This window comes from Chiroxiphia lanceolata, chromosome W (genome assembly GCF_009829145.1).
Source record: "Chiroxiphia lanceolata isolate bChiLan1 chromosome W, bChiLan1.pri, whole genome shotgun sequence".
NCBI classification, from domain to species: domain Eukaryota; kingdom Metazoa; phylum Chordata; class Aves; order Passeriformes; family Pipridae; genus Chiroxiphia; species Chiroxiphia lanceolata.
Window position 1 is genome coordinate 9,037,521 of NC_045670.1, and position 12,550 is coordinate 9,050,070.

At 40.3% G+C, this 12,550-nt stretch overlaps 1 protein-coding gene across 1 annotated transcript in view; it reads left to right on the forward strand.

The window, feature by feature from the left end:
* The first annotated feature begins 471 nt into the window (after positions 1 to 471).
* LOC116780039 (guanine nucleotide-binding protein G(q) subunit alpha) overlaps positions 472 to 12,550 on the forward strand; it is a 207,879-nt gene continuing 195,800 nt past the window's right edge. The window contains exon 1 of the mRNA XM_032674548.1: positions 472 to 607. Within this exon, the coding sequence (XP_032530439.1) occupies positions 472 to 607 (136 nt within the window). The remainder of the gene's footprint in view (positions 608 to 12,550) is intronic.

Genomic DNA, 12,550 nt, shown 5'->3' on the forward strand with positions numbered 1-12,550 from the left:
TGGTTATTCTGGAGGGCGGTGGGGGTGTAGTTTGCGAGGGACACTCGGGCGGCGGTGGCGGCGGCGGCAGCGGCAGCGGCAGCGGCAGCAGCAGCAGCAGTAGTAGTAGTGGTGAGGGAAGGAGGGAGAAGGGTGTCTGTGCTGAGCAGCTTGGCTCGCGTAGACAGCACTAGTGCAGCCACGGCTGCAATGGTGGATTGTTTTCGTGTTGCTTGGTGTATAATTTAGAGGAGAGGAGGAGTTGGAAGCAGCGACTATTTGAGGCAGGGAACGGGGGAATCTGTGCTGCCAGGGGCCCACTCTTTCTCCTTGTACGTGTGTGTCATCGAGGCAGCTCCCTGCCCTTGTCCTGCAGTGCCCAGGTGGGGCTTCCGGGCAGAGAGCGTCTGTGTCCCCCGGGGCTGGTGCTCTGGTGGGGTGTGTGTGCGCGCACTTTTAGGGTGGGGGTTGTGTCTGAACCAGTTAGGAAGAATGACTTTGGAGTCCATCATGGCGTGCTGCCTGAGCGAGGAAGCCAAGGAAGCCCGGCGGATCAACGACGAGATCGAGCGGCAGCTGCGCCGGGACAAGCGGGACGCCCGTCGGGAACTGAAGCTGCTGCTGCTGGGTGAGTGCGGGCCGCAGTCAGCACACACGCCTTAAGCACCACGGGGGGGTGCAGCCCAGACATCGCCGCCCCGGGCTCTGTCCGGCTGGTCCCACTGGTGCATTACATGGCGTGATCGGTTCGGTTTCCCCTGGGCGCCTGCCACCTTTGCGGGGTGGCCGCGGCGATGGTGGCAGTGACCCGCTCGTCATTCCTCCGCCACCGTGTTGTGTATGCACGCTCATGTGCAGGCTTCGCCGAGGTGCTTGTAGCTGGGTAAATAACCGTGGTTCCTATGGGTGGGTTTGATATGGTAGGGAACTCGGTCTTCCAAAATGGAGAGGGAAAGGATGGCTGGTCAGTAGAGGGGGTTTGGGGGGAATATCGGCGATGATGGGTGTAGGACAGTGGTGATAAGGAGCAGATTAATGAAAGAACTTGCAGGGGGGTTTCTTTGCAGATTGATGGTGACAGGCTTTTAATATCTGCATTGTTCTGTGAGTCTTAGGTTGTTGGGTCACCGGTTTCATTTTTTAAATTGTGAGTTTTATTTAATGAGACAAAATGGGATAAGAGGCTTATGCCGAAATTGTAGACTGACTTTTAAAGCAAAATGAGAAAGAAACCATAAAGACCCAGATGCACCCATGAAGCTGAAGAGTAACCTTAAGCATACTGGTGGATTGCAGGATCTTTAATACCTTTGGAATCCACCCACTGTTCAGGAAATAAAACCTATTGTATCATTTATCTTTTATTAAAACAGGTTGTTATTTTGGAGCCACAAGTGTGCAAAGGCAATATTTGTTTAATAGGAATTTGGCTTGTGTTAAAATAAGCTTTTTGAATTAAAACACATTTGTCTGTATCTGATGTGCTCTACTACACTGTGTAGGAGTTGTGGTAATACAGCTTCTGCCGTAAACTAGCAGGCCTTGAAATATGTCTGCACCAGTGTTTGGATGAATGGGAATGTTCCAAATGGATGTGGAGTGTTTATGCCAAAGACTTTTGTCTTGGGTTATGTATATGAAACTAATGATTTATATTGGGGTAATAAGCTGCCTTTTCAGTAAGGTAAGGAGATTTGAAAGAAAGTCAGAATTTATTTTAATGCTTGCTTACTAATGTGTTATTTCCTACTTTAAATAATACAGTTGGTCTTTTGTATATGGAGAAAGGTATTGGGATCCTTAACTGATGTGGAAAAAGGAAGGGTGGAGACAGATACGATGCTACCAGTAATAACATTCTGTCTCATTTTGGTATAATCTTTGGTTGATGGAAGTGTGTGCTGTGGCTATTTCATGATGCAAACCCAAGATAAAATAGAGGACAGATAGCTTACATTTTTTAAATTTTATGGATGTTTAAGTACTTAACTATATGCATTTGCTACAGGAGAGGCAGTTGATATTTGACTTGTTACTCAGGTCCAAATTGTTGCTGCATTTCATGGTCTTCTTGCAGCAATGCTAGAGGTTTCTCCCAAGTTTTTAAAAATGAATGAAACTTACTGAATGGTAACAACATATACCACCCAGAGAAGGAATTCAGAGATTTGGTTCCACAATCAATAGTGCAGATCTTGTATTGTTTTATAAGATCCACCCACTGGTAATGGTAAGGTATGCATAGGTAATGGTAGATTAGGGCCTAATTGTGGCATTACTTTTCGACCACATGAAATAAAGTATTTTCAGGGCAAATAGATAAGAAACCATCATTTAGCTTTGAAGAAGATGCACTGATTACCTGTATGAATGTTTACTGCATATATCAGTATCTGTATAAACCATGCTTCTGAACATGTAAGCATGATGTACACAGAACCGAGATAAATGTTCGGCTTCATACTTAATAGCATATCTGTATTTGAGTAGAAATCAGTGTAGAAATTGTTACTGTGTACACATTTTTTGTGTTGTACGTTGTCAACCACAGTCACATATTTGATTGAAAGTGTTTGTGCACATGCAACTGTTTAACAGTTAATATTGTAAAATGCAGTATAGCAGTAAACCACTGAAGTCATGGGGTTGGATAGAGATTCAAGTTTCAATTTATTAAAAAAAAAAACCCAACCTTTCTAAAAATTTGTTTTAATTAGTGGGTTTCTCTTAAGTGTCTGACAGTACTTTCAGTCACTCTCACTGCTTCCCCAGCAGTCATTTGTTCAGTTCTTAACTCTGTGTTATTTGTTTGAGTAATTCATATGGTTGAGATGGACAAAACCATTTTAAAAATAGGAAAATAATAATTAAAATGGTGAAACTGGGAACATACTTGCCATCCATTTTTTTAATTGACTTGACCTTTACTGTCCCATTACATATCTTTATCCCTCAAAACTTAAAGTAACAGTATTGCTTAACTTTATTTTATGTAAACGTTAGGTAAACATTTTTCAAAAGTGCCAACTTCTCAGTCCCACTTTGAAAAGTGTTGTTGGACTTAGAAGCCTAAGTGGATTAAAGGCTTTTGAACAAGGTATCCTTTTGATCACAAGGAGATAACACGGCTTAAACTGAGCTGTGTTAACTGACCACATGTACTCTTTGAACTTGCTGTAAGTGCGAAGTAAGAGGTATTAAATAAAAAGGTTTTAAGGAAAAATGAACATATCTATGCCACTTTTTTTTCTTGTTTAAAAATTAGATGTACATACAAAGGCACACATGTAGCAAATATAAATAAAAAGTTCTGGGTCAGAATGGAGGATTTTTTCCCCTCTTTAACTTGTAGAAATTATAGTGCTTCCTTGCAAAGTGAAATATTTCCCTCTTAACTGTGTTGGTTACTGTTACTGTGTGACACACATTATGCTGTGTGCAACTTTCTTGTGCATTAATGATATGTTTTTACTTCTCATGGGATCAAAGAGTTTAAAATGTTGAAAATAATTTCTGGAAAACTTTTTGCATGGTAAGATTATTTTAAATTATTAGTTAAAAAATATAACCTCTCCATGATTAAACATTAAAATACCACTTTTAGGTGCTGCATTGAACATCATTGTCCTGTTCTAATCTATTATAAAATTAAACCAAGTACCTCTTATTATTGTAATTCTAAAAAGTGAGGACTAGCATATGCACTGACATGTATTACAAAGACATAGTTATAGCACAAGTTGGTTGTAATGGTTTAATGTACTTTGGAGCAAATTCAGTCTTCCACTGAATCTTGTTTTCATCTCTTATATTTTTGAAATTCTTCTGTATTCCATTACTACTGAACATTTTGTAAAACCTTATGATTGTTCTCCAGAGCATAAAGTTGTTAATAGCCATTTGTTGTTTGCTGTTGTAAATACATTTATTGCTATAGTACCAAAAAAAATTATACGTTTTTAGTGTTGTATATTGATATGCACCAAACACTGTACATATTCTGTGTACTTGTGTTTTAAGCATGTATATACATATTTATTGTTAAGTAGTAAGAGCCATGCACTCTAGCTTTCTATGTATATAATTTTGACTGTCATCAGTGGAAGTTTCACTTGGTCTCAGAAAGCAATGTTTGGACCTAAAAGTTTGTTGCCATAAACCTTAACTACTGGACATACTATGTCTGTACACTGTATATACTTGTGTTATGCATTATTTTCTCATCAGGAGTATCTAAGAAAATAATCAGCAATATTTGGCAAGGTATGTCTATATATCTATAAGCTTTGGCAAAATTAAGTATTGGAGGGCTTGACAGTGTGTTTACTGTTTTGTATCACGCTTGCAGGTGTTGTGACATGCAAAACATGGGTCTTAAGGCAAAGGTGTTCTTTTCATTTGAAATAGCAAATGAATCAGTGAAGCAAGGTGTCAAACATGAGTATCTTTTCATTATCTATATGATAAGTAGACCATTTGAATTTAGCATGAATTGCAACTAGTCTTAAGTGGAAACCTTTTTTTCGTTCTCCAAACCTAAAGGATATATATATATGTTGTGGGGTTTTTTATATACCTGTTGTAGCTGAATGAAAGATTCGTGTACAGAACTCTGTGAATTAGCAAAGACTTAGACTTAACAAACCTTGAAGAGGAAGTGGACCCATCAAGCCAACAATGAATCTTCTTTCCCTGCTGTAATCTGCAATATGTATGCAAATAGACAGTCTCATCTACTTACATAAGTAGATAAACTGATACTACGCATGTTTCATTTTTTTGTGCACAATTTAAAAATGCTGATATTGATTAGCATTTTCAAATTGACTATTTTCTTTGCTCTTTATTAAAGCTGAAAATATAATTATTTTGAAAGAGATTGTAACCTTTTATTATCATCTTGCATTGATCCATACTTGCACTGAACACTTGAAAATAATTTTATTTAGTTACAGCAGTATGTATTTATGATTAGATAACAAGCAAATACTTAAGATATATCTTGATGATGCATGTTGAAACTAGATTGGTAAGTATATCTTACTTTGGAGAAACTGTTTCTAAGGTTATCTAATTTGATTCTGCATGACAAACCCTGATCTATTATATAGACATATACATTCATTTATAAAAAGAACTGGCTTTGAGGAAAACATGAATCATCATCTTGATATCAATGCGATATGATTTCACATTTGCTGGAAAAGAGCATATTAATTTTTTTAATGCATGATAAAGGAATATTTTATTTTCAGCTCTTATAAAGGATTTTCTTTTGGGTTGTTTTGTTTTGGTTTTCCTTCTTTAGAAGTGATCTACTGAAGTTAATGGAAATTATCTTAGAAGCTCAATAGTCAAAGAATTCTATCTTAATTTTGCTCATATGTCAAAAAATCAAGGGACCCCAAATTTGTACTTCCCTTTTAAAAATATTACCGAATTTGTATAGGACGGAAACATATATCCATCCACAAGAAGAGCCAGAAGGAAGATCTGAGAAACTGCAGACTGGTCAACCTGACCTCAGTTCCTGGCAAGGTTACGGAGCAGATCATCTTGGGTGCGATCACATGGCACCTACAGGACAGCCAGGGGATCAGACACAGCCAGCACAGATTTAGGAGGGGTAGGTCCTGCCTGACCAATCTGATCTCTTTTTATGACCAAGTGACCCACCTGGTGGATGAGGGGAAGGCTGTGGACGTAGTCTACCTGGACTTCAGCAAAACCTTTGACACCGTCTCCCATAGCATACTCCTGAAAAAGCTGGCAGCCCGCAGCTTGGACAGGTGTGCTCTCTGCTGGGTTAAGAACTGGCTGGATGACCAGGCCCAGAGAGTGATGGTGAATGGTGTTGCATCCAGTTGGCAACTGGTTGTAGCCAGGTGGGTATTGGTCTCTTCTCACAGGCAACCAGCAGTAGGACAAGAGGGCACAGTCCTAAACTGCACCAGAGGAGGTTAGGTTAGACATTAGGAAGAAGTTCTTTACAGAGAGAGTGATTGGGCACTGGAATGGGCTGCCCAGGGATGTGGTAGTCACTGTCCCTGGAGGTGTTTAAGAAGAGACTGGATGTGGCACTTAGTGCAATAGTCTGATATATCAGACTGAATACCAGAGAGATCAGCACCTCCCTCTCCACTTCCCCTCCTCTGGAAGCTGTAGAGAGCAATAAGGTCACATCTCAGCCTCCTTTTCTCCAAACTAGACAAGCCCAGAGTCCTCAACCACTCCTCACAGGACATGCCTTCCAGCCCTTCACCAGCTTTGTTGCCCTCCTCTGGATGCATTCAAGGACCTTCACATCCTTCTTAAATTGTGGGACCCAGAACTGCACATAGTGCTGAAGGTGAGACTGCACCAATGCTGAATACAGAGGTATAATCACCTCTTTTGACTGGCTGTGTTTGATGCCCCCCAGGATGTGATTTACTCTCTTGGCTACCAGGGCTCACTGCTGAGTCCTATTGAGCCTGTTGCTGACCTGCACCCCCAGCAGGGCTACTCTCCAGGCACTCCTCACCCAATTTATACTTGTGAGAGTATTCCAACCCTCAAGTCTTTAATCTTAATGTTAATTCTCTTGATCATGTTAGAGAACGTTGGATAAGAATGTCTGAAACTACTTCAATCCATGTTTCTGGGTAAATGGGATTCGGCCAGAAAGTCAGACCAGAAGGTTTCCATAGCAGCAAATGCTAGCTTTATAAGGCCAGAAAAACTCAAATGCATTAAAGTTGGGAAAGATGCCATTATTCCTTGTACTTTTAGGAACCTATCAGGCTTGGGAAACTGAGGATCTAATATGGGACCTCTTTTTTTTTTTTTTTTTAACACTCTGATATTGGCTTTACTAAGCATTATGTGTGCCACTTCATCTCATAGACCAGGGCAATACTAGCAACAAAAAGTAAATGCGTGTACTGTATCTGGATGGGATGGAGTTAATTTTCCTCAGAGTAACCTTTATTGTACTGTGTTTTGGTTTTGTGACTAAACTATTGTTGATATCTCCAATGTTTTGGCTATTGCTGTGCAGTGCTTTCACAGTGTCAAGTTTTTTATCTTTTTTTTTTTTTTTTTTCCCACTCTGTCCACACCCTTTCCCCCATTCCCAACCTCAAGTCAATAAGGGGGGAGGTAGGATGTTGTGCTCAGCAATAAAAACTCTGGGAAAGAAGGAGGAAGGAGGAAATGGCATTTGTCTTCCCAAATAACGTTGTATATGCTAAGGCCCAGGAAGTGACAAAGCAGTGAATTTTTGCTATTTGCTTTGCTTACACCTGTAGCTTTTGTTTCACCTATTAAACTACCCTTATCTTGATCCACAAGGGCAAAAAAAGCAGTCTCGAGCCACAAACTCTTACAGACCGATGTGCTTGCACAATTCTTGGTATGTTATAAAAAATAACTTTCCCCTATGAAACATTGTCCCTGTTCTCAGCTTGAATTTTTCCAGATTTGCTTCTAGTCACTTGTTATATTTTGTCTATTTTGACCTCTGATGTTAGATATATGACCCACGTGCACTTAGAAACTGAGACCAAGATAGTTGTTAATGTTTGTATCTATCATGAAGCTAAATTAATTGATTTCCTCATACTAATTGTTGGGTGAATTTTTGAGTTCTTTAACTATTCTTATAGTTCTCTTTTTAATCCTTTCCAACATTACTTCTGAATTACAGACGATGAGAAATGAACACTGAGGTTGTGGGGGTTTGAGACCCCTCATAAATCCAATTTCCAAGCCCTCCTCCCACAATTTGCTTCAGTGTGAGAGGGTTTTCAGATAAAACACAACTACTCAGCATTGGGGGAAGGGGAAAATGCTTACAAGGTTTATTTACATACATATATATAGGTAACAACTATCTCTTCTACGATGAAATAATATATTTACATTAGATTAAATTTCTCTTTTTCTTCAACAAGGACCAGGAAGAAAAGAGAAAAATCTTTGTCACCTTTCAGGTCACAGTTCCTTCAAATTAGTTTCTGTGGTATTAGTTAGTGTCCTTTATTTTTAAGGCAGCAGATTTGAGTATTGCAGTCAGAATCTTTCTGTTCTTACTTTGTGAAAATCCCAATCCCTCGAACCTGAGCCTTTGGGGGACTTCCTTAGAGGCTTTCACTCTTCTCCAGTGCTGCTGCATTTCAGAATTCCCTTCAAATGGAAATCCACCCCTCTTTCCAAAAGAGGGTCTCTAGAAGGGGTTTTGGGGAGATACAATTCAGTCTTACCCCCAAAACAGTCTTCATTGAGTTTGTTCTGTTGCCAGCTCTCCCTCGTTGCAGGACATCTCTCTGCGTCTTTGAGCCTGGCTCCACGCCATTTCGCTGCTGCTGGCTATCTTTCTGGCTTTCAGCCATTGCTGTCTCTGTTCAACTCTGCAAGCAACAGTCTTCTTTCCCCCCCACTGAGGAGGGGAAGAAGGTGCGATCCAGGGGTCTCTCCGATTCTCTCGGAGTCCCCCTCGATCACCAGCCTCGGGGGGGGCTCCACTCAGCTACTGCGCTGCTCCAGGCCTCCCAACCAGGGGCTGGAGGGGAGGGCCTACTGACCCTCCCTCCTCATGGCTCACAACATGGCTACAACTTTTTTCAACTACTTCAACTTCCTTCTCTTCCAGCCTGTGCCATATGTTGATTTTTACAGTAGCAAAATGTAGCTTCTGATTGGCCCTGGCACACCAGGAACACCACCCCCTGGGGTTAACCACTTTTTGTCCCAAGACAGAGGTGTATATATTCTTTACTACAACTGCAGAAGTAAAATTTCTCTTCTGCTAGTTGAGATGCCACTGTTGAGATTTGTACAAGGAATACAATAACCTTTTTAGTTATGACATCAAACTCTTTGGGTTTTGATGACTATCTACCATAACTAAAATATTCTTCAAAATAATTGCTTTTCAGGATGGGTTCATTCACCATTTGCAACCTGCTTTCTCTATTCCTGTATAGTTAACCTTTCATTTAGCTGTATTCAGAAGCACAGTCTCTGTCTGTTCCTGGCTTACAGGTTATTCCAATTACTTCACATCATCATCTCCTCTTTGTAATTTACCAGTTCACAACTTTTGTGTCGCCTACAGGTATTGTCAGTAGTAAGTTTAGACTTTTTCTATCTCGTGGATAAAGATATTTAAGTTTCTTATCAGGATGGGGGTATCACTGGGATCCTATTAGAAACAAAGCTGCCTGAGGGCTTTCTCTTATATAATTTAATATTTACTGCTTCAAGAACTCTAATGTGTGCTATGTTTGTTGTATGACACCAAATCAGTTGCTTAGCGAAACTCTAGTTCCTCAAAACTGCTGCATTTATAAACCAAACCACTAGAACTGTTGTAACCGCATAACTCTTGGTGTGCATACTCTCACTTGTCCCATTCCCTTCCCTGTTGGGTGGGGTTTTTTGTGTATTTCAAGATTTATAAGGCAGAAGGGCTTCTCAGTCAGTTATCTCTTTGATAACAGGTGTCTTGACCTGCTGAGTAACAACAATGTTCTAACTGCTCTGTAACATCTTCACTAACTGCTGTAGTGGAAACTCTTTCATTGTCACTTTAAATATGACTATGTGTGGATTTTTTGGTGTTAATATGAAGAACCATATCCATTTTGTAGAGGACCAATGCTGGTTTAAGTTTTTTTTTTTTTTGGTGTGAAAATATGAAGTTTAAAAAACAACAAAAAAAGACCCTCCCCAATATTTGGAACCCTTTAGTTCTTCATTTGACTTCCCTCCCTCCCCCCTTTAAGAATTTTTAATACTTCTGAAGGTCTTGGCTTACCTATTTCAACTTTGTCTTTTTACATCCCCTCTTATCCAAACTTCTTTTACCGTTTTTCAGGTTTCTTTGTTTTGTGGAATTGAGGCTGTCTAGCTATTTAATGAAATGTTATGAAATGCCTCTCAGTTGTTCCCATTTTAAATTTCATTGCAGTTGTTCTCGCTCCTAATTCTGTCATCTTTTGTTCAAGTATCTCTCATGAAACAAGAAATATTTGTACTACTAGTTTTGGGCTTTTTTTGCTTGCACATAACAAATGTAATCAAGTCATGATCACATCGTCTAAAAGTTACTTTTTACTTCAGTTTTGCCACAAGTTCTTTTTCTTAATATGATAAGATGTATTTCTGTATGGTGCTTTTCTGTGTTAGAAAACTATAATTTTTGAAATACAGACATTCCAAGGTCATTTACTTGAGACTTTTAGCATCAGTTATGTTACCCTGGGTGACTATTACCTCCTTCCTTTTTCATTAAACTATTTAAAAAACCCGACTCAGTTGTCTGTCAAATCAACTGTGACTTGGTCATCTGACATGGCTCTAACTTTTGCGTCAATTCTTTTTATCTATTAGAATTTAAACTTAAAACCTTAAAGATCGCTGGCTAGAAGCCAGTTTTGAAGCACAGAAATGTTAATCGCTGCACTTTGACTCATGTAAATCTTTGCTTCAGTTATACCTCCCTGTTTAAATTTAATCTGTATATGAGCAAGTTTTTGGGTTTACAGCCTACACATCTAACATTTTTCTAGACAGTTGAATTTCCTCTTCAGATTTGATGCTTTTTAAAATTTTAATCTTATTTTTATTTTTTTCTGCTAAATAAGTACACTATTGTTTTCCTCTCATCCTTCTCTTTCAGTAATGAAATGATATTCTGGCCTCTTTGGCCAGTCTGTCTGAATGTTGTTCATTTTAACAATGAGAACTATCCAAACTCTGCAACTTCATCTTCCACATACATCCAGTGATGTTGTATATTCTTTACCTGTCCAGGAATTTACCTTTGGGTGTAGAATAGTTTGACTCTATGTTCTGAGGCAGAGGTTTATTTCCGCTTGAGGTGGGTGCCTCCAGAGAAGGACCCTGAACAAAGAAATCCCTAAACCTTTATACCCTCACAGTCTGTGCACCCGATCTTCACACGCTCTTCACATGCCTTGCACCTGCCTCTTGGTCCAATGGTGATTTATGGTCTGGGGTCTTCTAACACCTCATTGAATTTTCTCCATGTCTGCGTGGGCAGGCCATTAACTGCTCTTATCTTCCAGCTTGGGCCAGTCTTGGGGCCCTCCAGGGTCTCAGTCCTTATCTGAAGGTATCCAGTCTTTCTCTGTTTCCTCCCCTGTTTAGTCATTCATGCTAAAAACCAGTTCATTTAGAGTTCACCTACGCTAAGTTTTGAGCAGAGCCCACTCATGCTAAGCTGTAAGCAAGTTACAATTAAACTTAAACCGACACAATTCCTAACATTCTATAAGTAAACTTCTTTTAATCCCCAGCATTTACAATATGCCTTCTGTCTTTGATCATAGTCTAGCTTTTGGTCATGGCCAGACTTAATCTTACCAAGATGAGGATTTGAAGCTGTGGGACTACACTGTCATATGTGCTTGTGGTAACCAGCAGGTTATGTATTATTTTCAGATGTGAAACCTCTGACTCATTCTGCTTGGAGTGCAAGGATTTTGAGGTTAGTGAGTCCCCAGTGAGCATGCTGCAGCATCATCTTGCAGATGTGTATGAGCTATGTTGTCAGTTCACCCAGACATTTAATTAGCGTGGCTGGAATCTTACTATGCTTCCCCTCACCTATCAATTTCTTGTGTACTCAGATTTAGAAAAGATTATTTTGCAGACACTCCTGGACCACTGTGACTGGCTACCTGAGGAAAATCAATGAAATCCTTGGTTCTGCAGTTTTCAGGGCTTTCAGCACACTTCTCAGGGAATAGCAACCTCTGTGCTGGCAGTCTATCATGTGGGGTAGACAGCAGGATATCTTGTTGTGCTGGTTTAAAAGTTAACCAGCAGGGGAAACCAACCCAACTCAAAAGAGAGATTACAAGTCAGAATAACAATTAAATAAAATAATACAATAAGTACGACCACACGGACAAGCAACCGACCCTAACCCACAAAGCCCAAAAGTGCAACCCAACACCCTGGGGCACAAAGAAAGCGGTACTCCCTGGGCCCCCCCTTGAGTCCAAAGCAAAGGGAGAGGGGAAAAACCTGCTGGTGGGAGAGCTGCTGCAGTCCAGCCAACAGTGGTGATTGCAGTCCAGTTGAGGGTGGTGGTCTCAGTCTGGTTAAGAGCGGTGAGCTGCAGTCTGGTTGAGAGCAGTGAGCTGCAGTCTTCCTCTGGATCCCACGAGTGGTAAAAAGGTTCCGAATCTCCAGGTTTATATACTCTCCAGTTCAGGCAGGAATGTTCAGTCCTCCCCTCAGAGCGGGGAATTCCATAAAAGAGTGTTTAGTCCTTCCCTCAGAGCGGGGAATTCCATAAAAGGGTATGAGGATGCTCATTCCATAAAAGGGTATGAGGGTGCTCAGGAACATCCCCCCCCACACCTCGCAGGTCTCTACTGACAACAGTTTCTGGGAAAATGGCATGGAAGGCTATAGAATACATAGTTTTGGGCTACACCCATCCAGTGATGAATTGGTCCCAACTGTTCTAACCAGGACATTATCCACCCCTTATTCTATGCCGTCCATGTCATGCCCAAATTAACCCCCTTAAAAACCTATGTCTCCTTAAAACTAT